The sequence below is a fragment of the Crocodylus siamensis genome, chromosome 4 (assembly GCF_052110815.1).
Source record: "Crocodylus siamensis isolate JL-2025a chromosome 4, ASM5211081v1, whole genome shotgun sequence".
Lineage (NCBI taxonomy): Eukaryota > Metazoa > Chordata > Crocodylia > Crocodylidae > Crocodylus > Crocodylus siamensis.
In genome coordinates, this window is record NC_143398.1 from 235049134 (window position 1) to 235075087 (window position 25954).

Below are 25954 nucleotides of genomic sequence, written 5' to 3' on the forward strand. Positions count from 1 at the left end.
GTCTTGGTGAGACCGCAGCTGAAGTACTGCATCCAGTTCTGGGTGCCGCACCTCAGGATGTAGAGAAGCTTGAGAGAGTCCAAAGGAGGGCCACATGCATGATTAGAGGTCTGGAGAGCAGGTCATAGGAGGAAAGGCTGAAAGACATGGAACTGTTCAGCCTGGAGAAGAGAAGACTCAGAGGGGACTTGGTGGCAGCCTATAAGTATTATTAGGGGTGTACATCAGGACCTGGGAGAGCATCCCAGGGGAAGACAAGAAACAATAGACACAAACTCATTCAAGATCACTTTTGACTGGACATGAGGAAAAACTTCTTTACGACTCGAGAGCCTAGGGTTTGGAACAGACTCCCCCTCCCAGGGGTGGTAGAGTCACCCACCCTGGCGATCTTCAAAAAGCATTGCCCACCTTGCTGGGGTCATCTGACCCCAGCAGTCTTTCCTGCCCAAGTGCAGGAGTTCTGGACCCAATGATCTTGTAAGGTCCCTTCCAGCCACCAACATCTATAAATCTGTCAGTCAGGCCACACCTACAGAAGTGTCACCGGTTTTGACTTCAATGGATGCCCTGCCTATTAAAGACAAATATGGAATCAGGGTTGAAGTGTACTTTCAGGTTTATCCATCTAAATACAGCAAGCATGTCACATGTGAGAAAGCACCAGACTACAGTCTAAAATTAAAATTGAGATCTCATAAGTGTTTAACATTTGTGCACCTGAAAGTAGATTTTCGATGCAAAAGATTCAAGCCTATATGTGGGGGCGGGGGTTCTATTCCAGAAGAACTATCTTTTGAATGTTATAAAAATGTAGCATGCCTGTATTACATACATAGCAAGAGAAAACCATATAACAAATCTGTGCACTACATATTGGTATGCCTGTGCGTTACTTTTTTCCATGACCACTGCTTGAAAACATTTTTATCTGATCGAATAATTTTAAGCAACTCTTTTTTTGAATGCATCACAAGAACATTGAGGATCGCTCTTAAAATACAGGATGGACAGTCAATCCATATAAAAAAGACAAGTCTATTTAACCAGTTTGTGTTTGTGAAAGCAGCATGGTGTAACCTTGGACAAATGCTTTCAGAACAGGAAGATCATTTTAAGGAGAGACAGAAATCAACTGAGTCTTTTATGACAAAGAGTTTTAGTTTCATAGTGATTTTTAAGAGATTGAAATACACATACCGGCTCACTTCGTAATCTTCCTTTAAGAGCTTATAGAAATGACATTTCTTTGCAAGGAAAAGAATACAACTCATGCAATCCCTCAACTACACTGTCATTTTAAATTTGCATTACAAATTGATATCATCACTTACCTGTTCTGTTTTGCCTGCTTGTCTGCTAAATCCATACCTCCTAAAATACAAAAAGACAAGTAAAAATCAAGGAAATGCATTACTGGAATTAGCACATTCTTAATTTAATATATATGTAAATGTCAATTTTTGCTCATAAGAAATGCATTATGAAGTGAATTGTTAAACTAATAACAACAGCGGTCAGTTTGGGGTTAGTTATGAAACACTGCAAATAAACAGGATGGTTTTACAGCATGTTTACAATTTAACTTTCGTTCCCTCTACCCCTTCCTTTTGGTTTGCAAATTCAGAATTGCTATAACAATATTCTTTAGTCTAATAAATGGAGAGCAACCTCCTCTTACCCGAGAGAGGCGGAACAGAATCTCGAGTAATTAATTATACAGCCCTTAGTTTAGGAAAGCCCTGAAGCACTTGCACCAAGAACGGGATTTAAACTCAGGCTTAAATGCCTTTCTGAACTCGCAATTCCTTCCCAGGGCCTTAAAGCCCTGTTTTAAGTTTAAATTTTTAAAGTTTTAAATACAGATAGACATAAACTTTGTTTAGGTTAAATTTTTTTCCATAGTGAAAAATGTATGCTTTGTTATGCCACATGCTTACACAGAAGTTTGTATAATTTCGTTGTAAAATGTAAGTAACCTAGATCTGTTGTATCTGAGGTAGGTAACCATACACAGCATTTGTAAGACAAATCCAGAACACACAAATTTGAAAGGCCAACTGTTCCTAGCTCGCTGGTTTTAAGTTAAGGTTGTTAAGGCATATGCTAAGCTAATATACCAAAGCAGCAGGACGTTTAACATTAACATAATACTGGACTAAACAACAGCAGGGTTGTTTCCAGTTATTAAATACAGCCCCTGATTGTGCCTGAACAACTCTAAACCCACTAAGAGGATAAATTAAGTTATGGTGATACAAAAGTTGTTTTAAACTAGTATAGCTGTCCCACGCAAAATATGTAACAAGCTATTATAGTATATGACACCCTTATAATCAGTATCACTATCAGCTCCTAGTGTGGATCCAGATAAGTATAACTATTTCAGGTTGATATTTATCATTCACCTAACTGAAATGGTTATACTGGCAAAGAATCCATCTATAGGTTAGTGTTTTTGGCCCAAAGTTAATTTGTGATATGCATTTAAGGCAATGAACCCATATCCAAAACTCACAAAACCCATTGATATCCATGGTTTTAGGTCAGGGTTTGTTCAGCCATGCTTCATCCCTGTTTGTGATGAGGTTTAGTTGCAGTCATACCCACTGCAAAGCTAAATCACAATACGGTATTACATAATCAGTGTCTATACCTATACTAGTTCACACGCCGTAACTCCCTGCAGAAACAGTCACCCGTTTCTCCATGCATTTGCAGATGGAAGCGGCTGAGGATTACAATAAGACTCAGTAATACTAAAATTAAGTGAGCAAGCCATGTTCCGTTATGATATCCTGAGATACCTTTATCAGCTGGAATAAGATCATGAATATATTACAAAATTATTATGGAACTTAATTATCTAAAATTAACAATTAAAGCACATGTGAAGTGTACTAAAGTCCTTAAAAACAAACACTGCAAAGTCCTAAAATAGACCAGCCTAAACTTAAACATTTGGCCCTTTTGCTAGGGCTTATTTTTAACAACAATTCTTACCATATTAAATAGCAACTCCTGCCTCCTTATTTTCACCATTAACTTTACAGCAAAACTTTAATAATTTCTCCCCTAATTAGCACTACTTTCTCTTTTGGTGGAGGGCATTTACCTTCCCAGTAACTACTTCCATCCTTGTAATTTTCCTTTACAAGCTAAAATAAATGCAATACTTCAGGATGAAAAAAAGTGCCCACTAAAATATTAAAAATCACAAGCAACTAAAAATGATCATTTCAAAGATAAAATTGATAAGCGGGTAAATACTAGTCCATTTAAAATAATTAACATGACCTTCTCTTCATGAACAAAAATCTGATGAGGGAGAAGCAACAATTTTAATTAGCCAATGGGATATTAACACTGAAGTAAAAACACGTATCTGCACAGTCCCATATCTGGCCAAATCTCCCATTCTTTGGACAAATCCTCACTGCTTTTAACCTGGCAAGGAAAAAGGTGTTGCAACTTTCCATAGTATGTTTCTCAATGTGCTAGTTAAGGTGCTTTTAGTGACTTTTCACAAACAAATGTGGCTGGGTCATTTCACTTTAAGGTGCAAGTAATAGTTCCAATGTAAGGTCAGTTTGTAAATGTTAGTTCCATTACAGGACTGCTGGTTACCAAATAAGAGAAAGACATCTTATTTCTTGCAGTGCTGAAACAATGTACTGAACAGATCACTTAAGCCTATCATAACTAGTTCCCTCGATCATTTTTTTTTTTAAACAAACTTGCTAATATTTTAAAAATCTGTATTGAAAAATCTTTGGAAGATGGAGTTGAGGTTGAAAATTTATATATAGAAATTACGCAAAAGTGAAGAGCTGTTCTTAGTGTACATAAATGCAAGCTCCCATGGGGGTTGTTTTGTTTTGTTAAGAACATACTGCAAGTTTTATTTCATTCATGCTATAAAAAAAGCTAGATGTCAATCAGTCCATGCGGCTATCATTACACACCACAAGCAAATGAAAGGAAAGGTTATAAAAGCAAGTTGCAATGCAGACCACTGCAGCTGCCTTAAAAGAACAAAGAAACAGGAATAAGAGAAATGAAAATACTCACAGGAAAAAGCCAGTATATCTAGGGGGTTCAGAGGGACCAGAAAAAAGAAAAGAAAAAGAAAAGATATAGAAGAAAGGAAAATAGGACTTAATACTTCCACAGAGCTCAGAGAAAGATCCCAGTGGAAAAGAGAATAAGAGGGAATAAAAACTATTACTAAGCTACAGAAAACAAATTGTAAATAGGAACTGGAAACAGAAATATTGTAATTCTCCTAGAGTAGTGGCGACATTTTTCCACCAGTTGTTTCTGATGAGAGGTATTTCCAAAGACACTGGTGATTCACTGGTGTTCATTTTCAACTTTTTCTTTGTTTTTTCACCTAGAAGACTGTTCAGAGGACAGGAATCAGCACTATGGCTTTTTTCGAAAAAAGCACCTCTTAAATAAATTTAGCCTCCTAAGTGCAACTATGTTAATCATCTTAAAACAAAAGTAATATAAAAAACTACCCAAATGTTCTTCTACCCCTATTCTTGATGACTTCTGGAAGAGCCACAGAAGTCCCCAGAAACAGACAACAGAATTAAACAAAATGTGAAAACAAATTGGGGCAACTCCACATACACTTTCTTATATCAGTGTGTCAAACAGTCTGAATGAAACAGAAATATTTCCAGTGAAACCTAGGTTGCCCAGCTGATACAATCCAAAGCGAGACAATGACACCAGGATAAAGGAATATTCAACGTGGATTGAGACTTTTACCTCCCATATTCCAAAAGGGTGGCATGAACCTTAGACTCCTCATCTACCAGCTCTTCAGCTCCATCTTGACGTTTGTATTTTCTTTGGGGTTTGTAGACCTCCTGCAAGACAGTGATTGAACCAAATGTTGGTCAAAGACTTCCTCAAAACAGATTTCCTTTTCATTATCAGGTATTCCACACCCGCCAGGCACATCCACATGAAAAGACCTTCACTTTACCATTTGTTTTCTGTAATGACATTAATACACCACTGTTGATCCTAAGTTTGCTACAATACCCATTTTCTTTCTTCCCCCCTTTCTTTTTTCACTACTTTTTTTTCCACAGAGGCACAAGTTCTTCAACTAGCCATTCAAGCAAATCTGAAAAGATGACCAAAAACAACAAGCTAGATGCCTGTTGGAAATGAAAACCTTGTAATTAAACAGAAAACTTTAGTGACTAGAAATTGTGTCTTAATTGCTACTTAATTTCATTTCTAGCCTACTACTGGATAATTAAATTTAATTACTATCTATTTAATTACTGATGCTTTAGCCAGTCACATTGAAAAGTCACATATATCCTCTCGTAATTCAAGAATAAAAAATGTGGGGGTCGGAGGGAATAGATAAATCTCCAAGAAGTTCAGCAAGCAAAATTAATCAACACCATATTGTAGCCAAGAGAACTGAGTGCTCCAATACAATAAAATACCAGTAGAAAAAAGTCCAATACATACGAACTAGGGTAACCAAGCCAGACCTACACATTTTTGCACTTACAGTTAAGTATGGCTAGGTATAGGCATTATAGTTAGGTATGACTTTTTCCTTAAACTGATAAAGATATACAGGGATAACCATTAGTGTGAACACAGATGGTTTATATTGTGTTAGCTCATTATTCTTCCCCACATGTAAAACAGGTATAGTAGCATGAACATATTTATATCAGTAATTCCACCATACCAATAAGCAGGAAAGCAGTTTAAAGCAGTAAATTACTTGTACATATGAAGAAAAAAAAAATCTAACTGTGTTTCAGAAAAAAGTACAAGGAAATAACTAAATCCAAAATCCAAAATGCTTGGACTGAAGCAATTGTTGCTGTACGTTCGGGATAGAGAGAAATAAATTAGTGAGGCAGAAATGCATGAGACAATCTGAAACTTGAACAATAATTTTAAAGTTAAATTAAAAACATAAAAAGAGAAACACAAGCACTGTGCAGTTAGTGGTAATAATGGGGAAAATCAACTATTCAAGAGCAGCGTTCACAACTGGATTTTAAAGGGAATTTTACACTATTTGGCAGTTTTCATTAAGCTCCAATGCCTAGAGGTATTTGACCAAAAAAAGAAACTTGACATTTTTCCCCCTACATTGAATTTCTAGCCTTCAAATTTCATAAGAACACTTGAAAATATGAATCATAAAAGCTCAAAACCAAAAACATTTTAAAAGTTACTTGCTTATTTTTACGGAAAAGCATTGCATTAAGACATCCCTGAGTTTTAAGCCCTGATATATTAATACACTACAAGTTTAAAAAACAAACAGAAAAGCCAGGCTGATCATTTTAGGAAACTTTAGGAACATGGCAATTTACAATGGGGAATTACAGAGTTTGAAGGCAGGACATTGGTCTAACCTGACCTCCTGCACAACACAGACCAAGGTTTTTGCCCAGCAATTCCTCTATCACACACACAGCATCTGGCTGAAATAGGCCATCCCTCTTATAACAAAATCTTTGAATTGGGATTGGATGCCAAGAGTAAAAAATCCCCTAATAAGCAATGCCAATAATTGGTTATTCTTGCTGTTAATCCATACCTTGTTTCTTGTCTGAATAGATTTAGCCTCAGCTTCCAGTCAGTGAATATTTCTAAGCCATTGCCTGTGGTTTAAAGAGGTTTTTATCACAAAATATCTCCCCCAAGACAGGTGCTTCCCAATCAATGATATGGAATAAACCATAAGGAACTTACAACAATGTTCTTTACTAGGGCCTCATACAGGCAGTTTCTCCTGGGAGAGGTGTTGTTTTCCCAGGAGAAACAACAATTGTACAGATGTTCAGACTTTTCCTTCCACAGTAAAAATGACCACTCCAGGAGGACAATAACCTGGAAATAACCAGGGTTAAATCACTCCCAGGAAAATTTCTAAGGGAGCCTGCAAAGCACACTGTGATGTGCATACAAGGAGAGGCTCTTCTGGGACAGCAAACGTCTGTATATGCCATGGCTTCTCTCACACGAGAAAACAGTCCTCCGGCATCCCTCCCCACGGAAAGTGTGTGCTACCAGCTGAACTCTTCAGCTCAGGAGGGAACAGAACATGATCCCTTCACAACCGCCATATTGTGCTGCAGAGAAACACAGGTTGACCATGGGCAGTCTGGGTCAGCCAATCAAAGCAGCTCAATTCACTGCTGCCATCTGCTGCCAGGAAGACTAAGGGAGCCTGCAAAGCACAAGGCCCTTCCCCAGATGCACAGTGTCAGCAACAAGCTCTCCTCCACTCTTCAGGGCCTCAGTACTTGAATGTCTGTACATGTGGCTCTGGGTAAGTTTCTCTATTAGGAGAACAAACCTGGGAGTCTGTATAAGATAATGTCAGAAAAAAATACAACCAATGTTGGTCTTGTGAGATAACTGTGCAGAAGAACTAAAAACTGCTTAATAAGAATCTCAATTCACAACACATTCATCTTTCATCAGAAGCAGGTCTATTCGGAGTTATCATTACTGATATTTGAAATTCCCTTTGCTAACTACCACTGCAGGCCAAGCCATAACTTTTATTTCATAAACTCATTAAGAAGAGCAGGCAGACCCTTAAACTAGAGTTTTCAGAATAAATCTGGATGACAGAATAATTGATTTACATTTCTCTCATACTCTTTTAGAAGATTTGACCTCTTCATTCAAATTCCAGGGAAGACTAAGATAAAGATGACCTTCAATGCACACTAAGGTGTACTTCTGCCCTTCTTCTGTTTCTTTATTATGGGGAAAGGAGGAGCAGAGGAAAGCCTCCCGGGTCATTTCCTACTTTAGAAACTCAGATCTTGATCCCACGTTCACCTTCACTTGTTATATGCTACCCAAACAACTTCACTGATAGCTACAGGAGGTTATAGTAAAGACAAGGCTCAGATATGTCATTCTCAGACAACTGTTTAATTCTATTCTAAACAAAGATGCACTACAGTGATTAGCCCCCAATATCATAAAGTCACATTGACGGAGAATTAAAGATAGCAATTTCTTAAGTCTTGCCTATGCTAAGAATTTTCCATGTTCCCAGCTGCTGATTTGAGTAGGCACTAACAAGGAAGGATAATTTGTATTGGCATACACATATCTGACCTTCTGTGTCTCTTATACTGTACCACTTGATAAGGAGCCCAGCGTTAGAGAGGGCTTCCTATTCCAGTTCAGATTTTTCCTCTGGTTTTGGTCTTTGGCTCTCCAAGTAAAATGCAGGAGAGCTCAGCAGCAGGAAGGACTATGACCTTGATGTACTCAGCTCCATGGGGCACCAGCTAATACCATGCAACAGACTCAGTCCTTGCCTGTCTATTTGAACCCTAAATCCCACTGGTTCTTTGCCCACTGCCATAACTAAACAATTCCTCATTTCTCCGTCCCACAGACACTCTGCTAGACAATGTGGCATTGCAGGATTAATCATTTTCCAGGGCTTGATGCCTACCTGGAAAAGGAACAAGTAATTTGTTTTGGATTGTTGCTACTGCTTTACAGATGTCCCTTATTTGCATTAAAGAGATACCAGCAAACACTACAAGCCCCAAACTAGACTTGCTTAAGAACTGTTTGTAACTCTTCCAGGGATGGAAGGAAGGAAGTTCAGTACTGACTGTACACGAGGAAAAGCAGTCAAAGCCAATACCACCTGACCTTGGTCTCTGGAAAAAGCAGCTCATAAATTCTGCCAAGTTTCCACTATAACAAGTTATCTCCTGCAGAAAGGAGCTTCATACACACTTCATCTACTACAGACTAACTAAGTTTCCGAAAGGATCACCTGACTTAAATATTGTTTCCAACTTGGAGAAAAGTTAAGGTCTTTACAAGCTAAAGTGACTTAGCTCCACAGGCATTAGTAATCAGAAATTATCACATTAAAAACAAACCAACCCTACACCTTAGAAGCATCTTTCAGGGTTTGGTAATGCACCACTTTACAAAAAAGCCTTCTCTGTAAAACATGTTAGTGCTAGGATATATCCCTGTACTGCAATCTACTGTTTATAGTCTTGTCAGCATATTTATTGAGCTCCAAAGACAATATCCATACTTGTCAGATGAGATATAAATCCAAAGCCCTGAAGCAAATGAAAGATCCCATATTTCTTTCCATCAGTACAAGGATGGTACGGCAGAGCCATTGCCAAATTCTATTTCTGGTAACTACTTTATTTTCTCAAATCCAAGATGAGCTGTTGCCCTTCCCCCTCCACACCCAATGTCACCATAGGGAAAAGAAAAAGCCGTAACTTAGATTCGAGCACCAGCCTGGGGCAGGCAGCAGCTCAGCTTTGTCCCTGGGCTTGGGGCTGAAACCAGAGCTGAACCACCACCTGTGTTGGTACAGAATGGCTCATCTGGTAGGGGAGGGGTCACACATGCAGGGGGAGTACAGGGAACAGCACACAAGAGACTGTGGGGTGGGGGGGCCAGGGAGGAACATGCAGCCCACCCCCTCATCTCTTGTCCCCTACCATGCTTGTGCCTGCCCCCCACTTCCCACCCCCTACTCCTCTTGCCCCAGCTGCCCCACACCCTTTACCTTCTGCTCTGGCTCCAGTCCTTCCAATCCTGACTGAGCCCAGTCAGAAGCTGCTGCTGCTTCTTGTCTGGGACAGGCTGCTGCTGCTACTGACTGCCCCAAGGATCAGAAAGGAAGCATAAGGTAAGGAGGGGAGGGGGGTACACGAAGTGGAGACGTAGGCATGGAAGGGGGCAGGATATGTGGGGGAAGTCTGCAAGGTGGAGCAGGGTAGGGGGAAGCAGGGAGCGGACAGCCAGGCAGGCACAGAGGGCAAGGGGTGGGGGGCAAACACATGTACAGAGGAGCAGGCAGCAGGTGAGTGCATGGAGGGCTTGGAGAGGTAGGCTGTAAGGGGAACACAGGGTGTGGGAGAGACAGACATGGGGAGGCAGGCAGCAGGGGGCCAGGAACTGGGGGATAAGGGGCAGAGGTCTGCCCCTTAACCCCCTACCACTGCGTTTCCCACCACAGCAGTGGGTAGGGGACTAATTTAAGATGACCTTCCATTTATTAGATCATATACATGGAAAATTGTAACAAATTTAGATTCTACAAAATCGAAAACTGCAATCATTGACGGCGTGGAATTTAAGACCAACTCATCTTAGATTTGGATAAATATGGCACACTCCGTCTCCCTCCTGCTGTTTTAGTTCAAGACAGAAGTCTTCCTGCTCTAAAGTACTATTTGGTATCACACTTGTTGCTTCTTACCCCTGAGATGGCTACCTTTCAGCGAGGGCTAATGGGAGCCCAGTGACTATCATAAACATCAGTTCCTTTAACTTGTAAAACATTTCATATTCCTTTAAAATACGCTTTTAAACAAACAGAAAAAGCAGCCAGCTCGAATTTAACACACATCATCCACTGCACTTCTGCAGTATATTAAAGAGGGAACATAACTGCGGTCTTTTAAGCAATAAAATTGGCAAAAGCCCTACCAAGATAGGGCAGACAGTGTCGGAGCTGTTTTTTATGACATTGTATACTGATCTCCAGACACGCTGACAAAACAGTTAACTCTTTTATAGATATGCTGACAAAGACCATTAATGTTCCCAGAATCTGCTCTCTAGCCTTGCTAGCTCTGGATCATGAAAACGTGTCAGATCTCTTCTTTCTTCCTCTCTCTTTTTAAGGGCTTTGATAAGTGTTGGCAGCTTTACAGGAGGAAAAACTTTGTTTTAAGCTACTGCGTATCAGTGTAGACATGACAAAAGCCATTTGAATTCATTACAGCTGTCCAGATGCAACAGATTCGTAATGCTGTCTTTTTCTGATTTTTAGCTGGTTGACAGCTATTGCTGAACAAAGCCAGTTAAATTAAAAATGTAAATTTTAGCCATCTGCCGGATCAATTTGATTCCAGTTTCCCTGCCACCCACCCAACATTAATGCACCTCACATTCACGTTAAGGGATAGTAAATATTACTTGGGGATTAGTTAAGTCAACCAGATACCGTAGTTTCAGAGTTACAGGTGCCAGGCATTTAGCAGCATATAAACAACAAGAGGAGACTGCAGTGCTCTGCAGTCAGCCTTACCAGCCCTGTCTTACAGAAAGAAAAATACATAGCAAATAAACTCAAAAGAGCAGTATTCAGACACAGAGAAGAGAAGGAAGAGAAATGTGCAAAAACTAGTGGATTCAAGCTTTGCTTGTGGTTTAAAACAAAACTGATACTGAGGTTCTAGGAGTACCTGTGGTACATCTTTTAAAGCTACCTTCCGTAACAGTAGAAACACTAAAAAATAAAAATAAAAATCAATATTGATCTTCCTGCTTTCCAAGAATTAACCACAGCAGCCTTAGGAAGTCAGGAAATAAATATAGAAAACGATAAGACCCCAGGCTCCATGAAACCCCTACCTCACCATAAATTCTCATAAGCCAGTGAGAACTTATTCCCAGTCACAATAAGGAACAACTGTCAACACTGCATGCACCTACACCTATGTAACAGCTACATAATGAAACTTGGATGAATTCTACTTCAAAAGGTTCTGAGCTCTCCAAATCCTGCATTTCTTCCAGTGCAAGCTACATACCCTGATTTTGATTTGGCTGTATACTTCCCAGGCTCAGCACCTGCCAAGAACAGATATCTATCTCCACCTCTGGTTTGGAGTAGAGCACCACAACATCTTGAGATCCTTGTGGCCACAGGTGGCAGGAAATCCAAGGATTTCCATGGAGAACACATGGCTCATGACAGACTTTCACTCAACAAGGTGCCACTTACAATAAGGGCATTGATCATAGCTGCCATGATAGGTTTCAGAGGAAGAACTGGTCACAGACATGGGTTTGAGATAAAAATCCTAATGAACTACAGGGAACACCTCAGGCTGGACCTGGAATTACCCAGGGAGATAATGCAGACAAGCAAGTTAGATGGTCTCCAAGTTCATGCTTCACAAGAGGCAGAGAGTAACCTGATGTGGCCCTTAAAGTCAGCCCCTGATAAAACAGATTTAGGGAAACTAGTGTGAAGGGAGTTAAGGTATGGATCAGCTTGGCACATCTGAACCACAGGCAAATAAAATATGTATTTTAGAAGAGGGCATACCTAGCCATTGCATTTCTGTGAAGCAGTGGTAACTTCAAAACAGGACCATCAGAAAGTGGATGCATAGAAAAAGCAATTGAAGCAATTAATTTCTCCAGTTATTTAAGATGTGTTCCACTTCCTTGCAAAGTTGCATGATCTGGATTTAACCCAAATTAAATCCTTTTCAGCCAACCTCCAATTATACTTAATACAAAGACAGGAAGACAAGCGTGAAACCTGTTACTATAGAGCAGTGGTCAGCAACCAGTGGATCTCGATCCACTGGTAGATCTTGGAGCTTCTTGGAGTCGATCCGAGGCTGGGGTGTACGCACATGCACACGCCAGCCCAGCAGGTCAGTCTGTAGGGGAGGGAAGAGAAGGGAAGGGGCGAGAACTAGATCAAGGCATCTGAAGTGAGGGATAGTGCCGCAGAAGCAGGCAGGAGCAGGGATAAGCTGAGAGGGGCCCTGGTCAGGTAGGACTTACCTGCTGGGAAGGAATGCCCCCAAATAATGTTTTTGTCCTCTGCCACAGAAAATGGTGGCAGAGCGCTTTTGAACTAAACCACCTTTGAGGTGGTTTAGTTCAAAAGTGTGCCGCTGCCATTTGCTCAGCACTGATGCACATTTCACCGCTTACACAACTGCATGCAACGAAGCACCCAGCACTGCGGCATAAGCATGTATACAAACGCCCCTAGGTTGCATCTCCTTTTACAATCTACTTGATAGCCCCCCACCCCAAGATACATGGGAAGCCTTACAGGCCTCAGAGCTGCTGCTACTTAAATGAGAACCAAACAAGTGTTTAGAGTTTCTAGATTATAAATAGAGCTGAAATAATATTTAAGATCATTTGAAGAGCAGATGACATTTATTTGTGTTCCATTATTTTAAGATGTGTATAAGGAAGATAATGCGCTGCCAGAATTTCAAGCCTGTTTTTATTCTAGAAGCAACTCTGTTCAGTCTACTTTGATTACAAATAATTATACCAACTGCAGTGAAGGTACATAATGATAGGGGCTATATACACAGGATAAATTCTTAATGGCTCTTGCCTGGTGATTTGAAGTTTTGTTAAATCAAGCAAGCAAACCTTGTTCCTCCAAAGAGATACAAAATCATAAATTTCTAATACCAAAGTAAACAGCAGTTTCTCACCTCAGCATGTTTCTTGCCAAGTGCTCAGCATTACAAATTAAAAAGTCCTACCAACCAGTATAATCCTGAGAAGTAAGAATCTACAAAGCATGCTAAATATGCATATTTTACCATACGATCCAAGGGGTACATACCAGTCTAATTTCAAATCATCACAATCAACTGCTCTGAAAGCCAGAGGCTAATGCACTTCAGACATGCATTAGCTTTGATAAGGCGTACATATGTACAATCCACATCTCAACTGCTGACCATAAAGACCAGCGGTTGCAGTTACTGATTCCACTATGACATTTCTTTAAAGGTGATGTACAAAAAGCAGCCTTCATTTGTGCCGAGTAAGGCTGGTGTATCTAATCCATTCACTTGCTCTGCCCCATCCAATAATCCCCGGTAACAGTCTATTCTAAGATGTCATGGAGAACACAACCCAAGTGTTTCAAGGATGGGCAGGCCATTCTCCCTGCATGGGAATATCAGAAGATTATTTAAAACATATCCTAACTTATCTCAGTAAAGCGTAACTGTATTGTGACTTAAATCTCAAAGTTAGAGCACTGGTGTTATCTATAGACTTGCTGAAAAGGGCTTTCATGTTCTACAGGGGGAAGCCTATATTCACTTTGTCATTGAGAGCAAAGATGACTCACTTCTCTCTGCAAACACTACCTACTGTGCAAACAGACTGAGCCTGAGGATTGGGTTAAGAAATGTCCCAGGTAGGAAACACACCTAAACTCTGGGATTTCATAAACATCCTCTCTGGCAAGCCTCACACCACACTGCACTGCACTGGTGAATTTTCAAAGTCTATCAATTTGCGGCCACTGCCTCTGAGCTGATAAGCTTTCCTCTTCTCAAGAAGGGAATTAAGGTTTCCTGTTGCAGTCTAACCATTAGCTGCATGTCTGAACTTCAATGAAAGGAAAGGAAGCCAAAAAATGCAAGCTGGTCATTAACACCACTACAAAACAAGTACCAAAAATGAAGTCAGGAAGGTGTATTTACTGAAAAGCAGCAAAACAAGGTGGTTTAAGGCAGTGGTTCTCAACATTTGAGGTTCATGGCACCCCTCATTAGACTCATAGCATCCTTCAAAAAAAGTCAGCTCTTAGCTTTCACTTGTTTCTTGACTATGGAAAAAGAATACAGCAATTCTTCTGTTGCAAGGAACTCGGAAAGACCACAATAAGTCAGAATGTTTTGGACACTGGAGACTTATTTAAAATCTCTGAGTTTATCTCGTGAATCATGTGTAGGTGCCTGCACACCTAATAGCGCCATTACTGTGAAGTACCCTTAAAAGTACCCCAGGGTGCTACAGCACTCTGGTTAAGAATCACTGGTTTAGGGTCTCTCTCACAGACATATGGTGATACAATATAATCATGCTGGGTAAAGGCGATTGGTGTGTAGGGCTGGAATGAGAAAGATGACTCAACTGATGCATAGCTTGTTTCAGCACCCACTTCAAAGTCTCTTCCCACCTCCACTTGCAATATTTTTCAAGTAATAAAAAGTTAAAAATCTCAAGCAACATCACAGCTTTTTTTTTGTATTGAAGTAACCAGCATACACACAGCATCGCAATTCCACTGAAGAATCAACAGCAGAATATGGGTTGAGAAAGAAGCAGCTCATTTATAAACAAGACACAAGTTAGGACAAGTTTGAAAAACAAGTAGAAGTTCAGTAGAACTGAAGTGATATATACATTCAACACGTTAGGAATCTGCCTCCATGAATCAGCATGCACCAGTAATTTAAGAGATGGTGCTGGTACATAAACAAGAAGGTAATGTGGCTTCCATTCCACATGGAATGAAATTAATGTTTGCAAAATAGAGAAGAGCAAATCAGAATAGAAAGACTGCTCAGGCATTGATTATGAGAGTGGAATTACTTAATTGGTCATCTTAACTTAGTTACGAACGTTCAAACACACATAAGAGGTCTAAAATACCCAATTAATGCAAAGCATAAATTAACATTTTTAATAGTGAAGCTAATCAACCACCAGAACTGATTTAGTGAGAAGAAGGAAATGCTGATCACCACTTGAAGAAATAAGTCAAGATTGGATGCTTTATAAAAAGGTATGCTCTAATTCAACCACAACTTATTAGGCTTGCAAGCATTCACTTATTTATAACAGGGAAAGACAATTCCTTCCAATGCAGCAGAAATTAATGGGGCAAATTCTCTGATCTGTGTCAAGCAGGCAGTAAGATAGTGGCTTTAACATCTACAGCCAAGAATTTCAAGTCCACTTGGGGTATAGGTTGTAGCCGTATTGATCTAAGGACATAGGCAGACTTCTTTGGGTGAATCTGATACCTTTTTAAGGTCAATTTGGGGGCTTCCATTTTTGAGAGCCCAACCTGGGGTTCCAAAAATGGAACCAATTTTTTCCAGAGGCTGAGGGCTTACTATCTGCTGAAGACAAGGCCGCTCTGTGGTGCCTCAGTTCAAGAACCCCAGCAAATCACTGGGTGCATATGTTTATAAAGAGGCTCAAGGAGAAATGAAGCAATCTAATGAAGTAATGGGTGGTTATGTGCAAAAGTCAGACAATGAGATTGGAGATACAAGCTGTTTCACAAGCAAAGGCATACTGGTGCCTAATTATTATGCAAGCATTTCCATTCAAGGAGACAAAATGTCACGTCTTATGCATTTTGAAATGTCAATCTTTGGTGCTGTTATCTGGTCCATAATGTCACTTGCATCAACATGGTTTCCAAAACATGCAGCTTCTTTTAACAGTTCTGTCATCTAAAGAATTAGAAGCTGTATTTTTAAAGAAAGAGAAAAATAAGAGATACTACCTTATATGTCAAGGGTCTGACTTTTTAGAGACAAAAATATTACCCAGATAGGATGCGCATTTTAGCTGTCAGTTAGAACATATTGTTAGACTTAAAAAAAAATAAATAAATAAAATAAAATAAAATAATCAAGAGTCATACATTTAAATCCAGGAGTCTAATTCCAACTTTGCTCATCTTAAAAGTAATTTATTCCATTTTATGGCCATTTCAAAATGAACATTTCTAGTTTCCCAGAGTTTTAATGGCTTGTGTGCCATCTTGTAATTTTTGTTTGACGGCATGGAACGGCAGTTGCCCTACACAAGCAACTGATGTGGTTTATCCCAGCAATACATTATACACCTAAAGGTTTCCAACCTGAAATGTTGGCATCTATGACCCTCTCTCAGAATGAGATTTGACATGTAGCACTTAATTGGGACCTCCTCATGAGAAAACCCAGCAGTAGTTGTATTAATTAGAATTAAGTATCACCATTTTGTTACTCACAAAAAGGACTTAGTTTTGACGGTTGATCATAAAATCTCTCTAATGTACTGTACTTACAAAGATATCTGTAACCGTTTTGATAGCCTTCTCTTTTCTTTGCTTAAATTCATCATCCTGCAAGACAATTAAATTAATCAAGATGATTACAGATACAAAAAAAAAGATTAAACCTTAGCAGCACTAATGAGTTTAGCTAGTAGACTTGTCAACTGGTTTCTAACTGAGCAGCTCAATTATTTAGCACTGATATTTTGTAATATAAAAGGCATATTTCCTCCATAAAATGAATGGGTTTCTAAAACTCTTGTTTTTTTGTTCTGTTTTTGTAAGTCACTTAACACAGTAAGATCCTAGTCAGTGGCAGGGGTTCCTTTGTGATACTGAAGTACAAATAAATAGTAATTAAATAGGCATACTGCGGGGTGGGGGGGAGCATGTATACACTGGCTCTGCGCCATTCTCCTAACTGCTGTTGAAAAACAGACTACAAGCTACAGACAAAGATCTTGAGAGTGGTAACAAGGGCATCCCCAGAGCATGCTCAGAGCCTCAGTTCTGGGTTCTGAGTTTGTGGAGCAGGGGCAGGAAGACAGGGCTTATTCTTCAGCCACAGTCCTGACAACAGCTCACAGACAGCATGGGACACGCCTACAGTTTTCGCCATATACTACCTTTAAATTTTGGGGGGGCGGATTTAGTCAGCATTACCAGTTTCTCTATTATTCACTTGAAGCCCCTCATCCATGGATTTGCCTGCTGTAGGTTTCACCAAATATAAGTAGCACAAGTGGGACTGGAATGCACAAGACCCCTGATTGCCATGGCAGTGCTGAGTCCTTGCCAGAGCTGAGATAAGGAGCACAGCATCCTAAGCTGCCCTTGAAGTCATGGACCAAGTACAGCAGTTTATGCATCTCTCTTCACTACTAATTAAAATCAGTCTGCATTACTCAAAATAAGACTTAATAGCCATCTGATTACAAGTCCCTCATCTCCAAAATGTCTGAGCACCTCATTGTTGAATGCATTTACCCATACAAATGCCCCAGTGAAGTAGGAAAGTAGTATTATAGAAGGGATGGAAGCACAGAGAAGTTAAAGGCAAAAAGGAGTTGGGAGGAATTCAGGCACTGAAATCCAAAACCATGGTCCTGAAAACCCATGAATTTAAAGACCCCCAGCTATCAATACAAAAAAGGGAAATTAGACGGATTTGACCTGTTCAGTTCTTGACAAACCCATGATGACTTTATCATCACCTATCATCTAGTAATAGTAGTCACTGCTTAATAATTAGTTCCAGGAAAATTTCTGGCAATTGAAATAAGGTTAACAGGTCAATTGCTGCCACATTTTTCTCCTTTTCCTCAACCTTTTTATTCTATTAAAAAACAAAAAGGTAGGCAACGTGTTTGCCCTTCCTAAGTTGACTGGAACCTCTTCAACCCTTGACAATTCTCAAAACGTAATTAAAAATAGTTCAGTGATTACTTTTAGAGATGCACTGACATATAGGTTGCATACTGAATCAGCACTGATAAAAGGAAAATGAATATTATTGGCTGTCATCTTTTTTTAGCCAGTGTAGCTAAAAATGTTCACCAATAAATATAATATGCCTTCTGCCTAAGGCCTCCAGACACTGCATTCAAGTGCACAGCCGCACACATGTGGGGCCAGGAATGTAGCCGGGCAGCACAGAGAGCAGCATCCTGCAAGTAAGTCTGTGGAGGGGAAGGCATGTGGTGGAGGGAAGAGGCATGGGGGGTGCAGATCAAGGTGGTGAGGGAGTGAGGCGGGGGCTATGGGTACTGCCCAGCCGGTGAATGGGACCTGGGGCCGGGAGCAGGACGGAGCCGTGGGTAGCTCGTCCAGGGGGTAAAGGGGGGGCAGCTCCCTGCTGCCATGTGCACCCACCAGGGGAGACATGGAGCAACATGTGCCCTCCCAGATTTGTGTGCAGGGCAGATGCAGGCTGCTCGCTGTGGGCTCAGGGCTTGCTGCCTTTCCCCTGGGAGCTCTGCACCAGCCATGCACCCCTGCCTGCCCAGCAGCGACAGGGGCAAGTTGAGCCTCCCGCTGCTAAATGGGGAGGGGGCACATGGCTGGCATAGGGCCCCCGGAGCAAGAGCAGTAGGGCAGAGAGTCCCAAGCCCACAACAAGGATCCAACCTCACCCCACTTGGATGGGCTCCAGTTAACACCATCCCTGTGCTTAAAAACGGTAGTTGTGGTGCTTGAACTAAAACTCATTCATTGAACTACTGATCCCCTGGACGAGCCTGGAGGTTAGATGAACATCTTGCTGGAGTCATTTGACCCCAGTATTCTTTCCTGCCATGGCAGGGGGTTGGACTAGATGATCCCTAGGGTCGGACTCAGGTCCCTTCCGACCCTAGAAACTATGAAACTATGAGCCACCAGCAGCTCTGTCCCACTCCATGCCCTGGCTGGGCAGTATCCCCAGCCCCTGCCCTACTCCCTACCTCACCGTGGTGGCCTCAATTTGCACCCTTCCCATGCCCCTTCTACTCCACAGACCTACCTGAAGAGACCTGCTTTCCACACTGCCCAGCTGCATTCCTGTAAATCAGTTATCAGACTGACATCGGCCGATATGGCTGGTTAATAAATTGGGTATTGGCCAAGCCCTAATTATTTTGGCTAGTGATAACCATTATAGGCTGAATTTCATCAGGCCCTGCCAACCTGAACGCATCTAAATATTCTTCCACCTCTTTTTTTCTTTTATTATGGCCTCACTTCTATTTTCTTGTTAAAAATAATTCAATAATGTGGTTGCAATGTTTTGTGAAGACTGAAGCAAAGGCAGCACCAGATATTTCACCCATCACATGTTATTTGCTCACTTTTCCAGTATAGTAATACCTTCCTTTGACCCCCTTTTTTGATATCTCAGAGGTCACTGAAGAACTCTCAGATGAAGCCATAATGATCTCTTACTATACTTCATCCTTCCATTGCATCAGGGTAGTTTGCCATTATGCATTAAATAGAGTCCTTTTCAGTAAATGCCAGCTCTCTAGTACTTCTTTTTCCCTTGCATCATCTTCCCAAGCAGTCTTACCTAACCATACAATGTGGTTAATGACCCCAATCTCTCCCTTTCTTTTCCTTAAAAATAGTGAATGGTATGATTTCATGATCATTTTCCCCCCTGCTTTCTACATCTAGATTTTCACTTTCTGTTTGTCAGAACGAACTCTTAAAATAGCTGCTCCCATAGTACCTTCCTCCACCTTTTGAAACTAAAAGTTGTCCCTAACACATTGAAGGAGCCTCACTCCCCAGGATCCTTTGCCCAGGGGTGCTGCAAACATAACACTCTGCTCAACCATTTTCGCAACAGAGAAGCAGCAGTGGTTCCAAGCAACGGTGGACAATATCATATTTCCAAACATTTTGGCATCTGTGAGGATTCATCTTGTACATGACATACACAGCTGGCCCTGCCCTTTACAGCCTTAGATTCACTTGCTTCTGTAGCTGCTTTTGTACTTGTACTTTTGTAGACCAACCCAATGATCAACCCAATGATGGTGTAATACCATAAACCAGATCCTTTCCTGATGCAAATCAGTATAGTACAACTTCAGTGCAGCTCTACAGATCTACAGCAGCTGAGGAGGTTGCGACATGTCTGAATGTTGACTTATTGTAAGAGAAAGAAAAAGAAAGAATGATTTGGATCTTACCTCTGGTAAGCTATGAATTTTCTGAAACTGTGATACCGAATAGGAACGGATATAGTCTCCCATTTCTTCTCTAGTTTCTATTGCACGTTTCACCAGCCACTAAAGAAAAAAATTGATGCCATCAGAAAAAAAGTCATTGCTTATATGGAAGAATCATATTTCAAAACACAAGAAAGCTTGTGTGAAAGTGCGACACCTCAGGGACTTCTCTTATTACAACAAATAACAGCATTAGCTACTTTGTCTTTTTCATCTTTCCTAGTCTATGAAATAACACAGAAATAAGGCAAAACTGTCCATCTCATGCTACTGAGCTGGATCTGGACCACAGGGCTTCTCATGGGCTGCACAAACCACCTCCAGCAGCAGGATGAGCACCAGCGGCATTAACCCCCATTGATGGACACTCTCCACCACTACTTGCCTTGCTGCTGAAAAGTATCCCCAGTGGGGATCTAGACCTAAAGTTTGGCAGAGGGACAACCCACATCCATAGGTTTAACCCACTGCTGCTTCCAAAAGGTGTCCCCATTAGGGATCTCAACCTAGAAATTCTGTAGACATGGTAAACCCTCATGTGCTGGCCTCACTGACACAGGGGCCCTGACAGCTGCAGGGGTTAGGGCCACCATTGCTTGTCTCACTTCAGAATTTCCAGCTCCACAGGCTGTGATTTAATTACTCATGGGCTGCATTTACCACTTTGATAAGAAATTACCACTTTACCAAGAAATGCACATACAGTCATGTGGAATGCACTTGTTCAACAGTCAATAATAATAAAGCAACAGCTGGCAACCTGCAGTCCATGGAGCCATTGAATTAGGCCCACAGCTGTAGAGGTTTCAGAAGTGGTGGGCTTACACTACAGGCATTCTCCCCAAGCTGCCGTGGGAAGAAGCACAAGCTGACCTGAGATGGGTCAGTCCAGCCCACAGCTGGAAAAGATAGCCTGCTGATGTAATAGAGTATTTTTTAACATTGGAAACAATGCTAAACCAGTGCTACAGCCACAGAACCTACAACTTCACCCTTGTCTATTAATTTCGTCTGCACCATACTTCCAACAAATGTCATGAATAGGCATGACATGCATCAGAAAAAAAAAACAAAACAAAACACTTTTCCCCAGTAGAAAAAGCAAACTGCAGTCATTTAGTACTCGTATAAATGACTGTGCAGTACCTGGGTGTTACTGGGCAGTTGTGCAGAAGAACGGCTTTTTTGTGAGGCTGACTGTGCAGTAGCTCGTGACTTCCACACAGTAGTCACATCACACTTCTTGCTATGCGACGCTACAGTAGTCATGTGCTACCTCATAGTCAGTGGCTCATGTACACGCAGTCAGTGTTAATCTAACTGGCAGGGAATGCCACAACCAAGATCTTACCATCAAGGTCTGCAGCGTTCCTGTCCATCAGAGCTGGAACACCACGGTTCCGAGAGAGAAACAGCCTCTACATTAGTTTAACGTTGGCTTTCCATATTATCTGGAGGTGGATAATGGAGTAACTATACTATGCATAGCATCCAAGTGATGTGATCTTCCGTCTAATCCAGGTGGCAGGCCACATAGAAACTACAGTTCTCATGCAAGTTCATAGGAAAGCAGTCAACTGGTGACCAAATAAAAGCAGCTAAGCTAGAACCTCATGTGAAAGGAAAAGGTACAACATCCCTGTAAGAAGTTTACTGGTGTCTTGAGCAACTGGCAGCCCTTACAGAAACATGGGCTGTGAACAACCTCGACAATGAGACATGAACTTTCAAAAAATACTTCAAAGCTTTCTTGACCAAATGTAGGTCAGGAATACCACCTGCTGACAACAAAAGAATAGTAAGATACACTGTCATCTCTAGGAAATCTGGACTTGACGTTTCAATGCTTAAGCCTGGTTAATGTTCCATTGCAAATGTATTTCTTTAAAAAGGTTTTATCCCAGCTGACTGTTTTCAGAAGGAAGGTCTCAGCATTTTTTGGAGGGGGGTGAGGATTGGGACACAGATTTGTTGTTCTGCTTGCTTTAAGACTGTTTTATTGTGTTTCACTGTATACACATGTAAATACACGTTCATATATAAGGAGCGAGAGGGGAAATCATATTAATACACAATCAATCAGCACTATTTAAAGTGGCTGGTATTAGAAAGAAGACTTTTTTCAGCAAAATTGAAATTTGAGGCCAAACAAAAGCAAATCATCACCATTAAATTAACAACAAATAAGTATGGAAGGTGTAAAAGTATCAAATAATTACGCAAACAGCATCATCAACAGTTAGGGCCAGGTGCAATATCTACTGAATTCAAAGGTAGTCTTTCCACTTACTACTATATGGACTCAGACCCTGGTAGCTAAATTCTTCCTTTAAAGAGAAACATTTAACCAAAAGGAAGCTTGCCGCAGTATCCAACAATGGGGACACCACCAACATTAAAGCCATTTTCTAATTTTAATTCTGTCCATCCCTTTGAAGCATTTCTTTCCAGCACAGTCACAACTTCCCCTCATTTACATCTTTCCTTCCTGGTCTTTAAAAAAATATTTTCATTCCTTTTTTAAAAAGTATGTTTTTAACCCACTTTTTCCCGATATTTCATTGCAAAGGAAAACAACCCTGTAGAAGCCAAGCAGAAGCGTATATATTAACAATATTAATCAAGCTTTCAGCTTTTTATTTCGATTAAAAATAATAATCCACAACAAAATTACTACCTGTACAACAGGGAATATGTGAATGAAATCCAGGCCCTGGATCTGATGTGGTTCCAGACGATGTGGGCACTTCATTTTTGGTAAGACAGATACAATTTTCTCAGTTAAAGCACTATGTAAAATTAAAAACAAAACAAAAGAAATGGGGGAAAGAAGAGAAAAGAACATGTAAAATATAATTTCTTAAGTTTCTGGAGCATTTTATTTTCAATTTATTTAACAGTTTTAAAGTGCCCCCTAGTGGTTTATATTAGCTGCAAGATACAAAAAAGTCAATCAAGAACAGCTGTGAAGTCATGTCAACATAAAACATGAACTCCTTGCTCGTTCCTTCATTCACATTACTGCGCATCAAATGTAAGACATTTTAAGTCTGCTTAGAAAGATTACCTGATCATGCAGATATATGTCTTATACATGGCTGTGTGCATACAATGTGCATGGATCTTTACTACTAAGGGTTACAATGGTAACTATAAACATAAAGGGTGCTATACACGTCAGATGTCTGGTCCAACGTGTGCTAATTAGCATACATCGGAGCAGACTCTGCTGGAGCGTGTTAATTAACGCACACCAGCAGCTTCCACATCGTGCCTATTCAGTGTCCCCATGCTTCAAAATGGCAGGGGGTAGCACTTTAAAGCTTCTCAAAAAAGCCTTAGTTCAAGCACTCCCGCTGCTATTTTGAAGTGCGGAAAGCTGAACACACACGATGCTGCTAGCGTTTTAATTAGAGTGGCTCTTGGAGCCACTCCAAGTAAGACCCTCTTCCCCAACCACTGCAGAGCACATATATAGATGAACAGTGATAATGAGGAAGATTATGAACAAGCATAGACTTGGAGAAGCTTCTAAAGGGGAGGGGAAGCTACAATTCAGGAGCTGTTATGCTGTAACTGTTAGGTGTGAATGAGGCTTAATTGCCCCAGTTTTGACCTTGCATAAAACAAGGTTAAGTTTGAGTAATTTTGCTACTGCTAATGCACGAGTACCAGTTACAGTATAACAGCAGCGAGGCACTCCAGAGTAGCAGCTCTACACCCCTTTGGAAGCTGCTCCTTGTATATGCTTATAACCAAAGAAAGATGATATTTGCTTGTAGAAAATTTAAGCTTCATTATGTTAAGTCTGGAGCCAAAGATTCCCTTAATGGAACTTTAAAAACATCTCCCTAAAATTACTTAAGCACCCTCTCCTGCAGAAATGCTGAAGTAGCTAGAACATCCTGAAAGTGAAACAGCAAGCAAACCTGTTGCTTACGATGCTCCTAGTTCAATCAACTAGACTAAAATTCTGCTGGACAACTTTATCACCCTGCAGCTTATAGAAATGCTGTTAAAATAACCGCTAAGCTAACAGAAGCACTCTCCTACTGGGATTCAAGCCTGCTTCTGGAATTTAAACAGAAGTTTTGTTACAGATTTTTTAGAATCAAGCATCCTTCCTTAACTACACTTCCCCAAATGGAAGGTGACTTTTGGGGAGAACAACTTAAGTCAGTAATATGACTTTCCCAAGAGGAAAAAAGAAAAAAAGTGTTCAGATACTGATTTTGGAGACTATAGTGACAACCCAGAAGGGTTTCTGCTATTTTAAAGGGACTGTGCTCAAAAGTGGGAGCTGGCAACATTTTCTGAGGGTGAACCAGGATGACCCCACTCAGGTCAAAGGCAGGTCAGCACTAGGACCCAACCACTACCACCACTGCTTCTCCCTGCTGCCACCTCTCTCATGCCCAGAGGCAGCACAGCATGGACAAATTGTCTGATCACACTGCAGCACAGCCCACTGAGCTGTGGGCAAAGTCTCCTGCCATCAAAGCCCCTGCTCCGCTTGCTGTATCCAACAACTCTATGGGCTGTAGAAGCCAACCCTTGCTCAAAAGCATGGGGGGTTGGATAGACAAGGTTCTTTGGGTAAATGTGATATCTTTTATAAGACCAACAAAGTAGTTGGGAAAACTGTTCTTTGCAAGCTTTCGGGCACAAACATGCTTCTCCAGGCATAGGAGAGAAGTTGGGTGTGAGAGAAAAACAATGGTAAGAAACTGAGAACAAATCTTGTGAGTGTCACAGTTGATGAAAGGAGAAAAAGTTAAGTGAGATCTTTATACTTTATCTGATAACTCATGAGATGCACATTTCCATTCTGTCAAAACGGAAGCACATTATGCATGCCACAGTTGAGTGTTATCACTTTGCACAACCAAGAGCAAATGCAACTGGTTTAAATTTTCTCTTCCTACAAACTGACAAGAAAACATGGTAATTTATGCTTCCATACTTATTTTAAGAATGTTTAAAATAGCTGACCCAAATTCTAATATTAAAACACCGTCAAGTAAAATATGGACAAATGGGAACCGGACAGTCTCAAGAAAACAAATGTTAATTTACCCCTTTCACCATCATCCTGAGAAAGTCATGGAAATGCTGAGACACTATCAAGTTTTGTTATTCTTTTTTTAAAACACACCATACTTGCACTCACCATAACCTACTTGTAAAAAGTTCTTTCTTGTGTTGCTAAGACTATAGACTGTTTAACATTAATGTATCAAATGTACAGATTTAACATTAAAACATCAAATTTATTTTTCTATATTATTTGCACTTGGCACACTTTCAGCATTTTAACCAAGCAGAGCTGTGAAAAGAGTCTATCAGTTTTGCTTTATGATTTTTTATGTTTGGATACCTACATTCTAAGAAAATTTTCAAATTTGTTTAAATTCAAATTCTTTTTTTCAATTAAAAAAAGCAGGTGTTTCAATTTAAAAACCACTGAGTCTTAAAATAAAATTTATCAAAGAAAATTTATTTTAAAATCTATTATAGTGGAGAGTAACACGTTTTTATTACCAAAGAATTAGAAGAAAAAAAACTATTTTCATCTGTATTTTTAGTTTATTTT

The 25954-nt window shown here is 40.4% G+C and overlaps 1 protein-coding gene across 4 annotated transcripts in view; it reads right to left on the reverse strand.

Moving 5' to 3' along the window:
- Window positions 1-25954, reverse strand: part of CCDC93 (CCC complex scaffolding subunit CCDC93) — an 87230-nt gene that overhangs the window by 55511 nt on the left and 5765 nt on the right. For 2 of the 4 annotated variants that reach the window (XM_090045903.1, XM_090045901.1), the window contains exons 4-9: window positions 23039-23150; window positions 20323-20421; window positions 16664-16720; window positions 4780-4880; window positions 4072-4089; window positions 1335-1374 (exon numbers count right to left, since the gene is read on the reverse strand). In XM_090045903.1, coding sequence (XP_089902029.1) covers window positions 1335-1374; window positions 4072-4089; window positions 4780-4880; window positions 16664-16720; window positions 20323-20421; window positions 23039-23150 — 427 coding nt within the window. The remainder of the gene's footprint in view (window positions 1-1334; window positions 1375-4071; window positions 4090-4779; window positions 4881-16663; window positions 16721-20322; window positions 20422-23038; window positions 23151-25954) is intronic. The other 2 variants (XM_090045904.1, XM_090045902.1) reach the window with 1 other exon arrangement.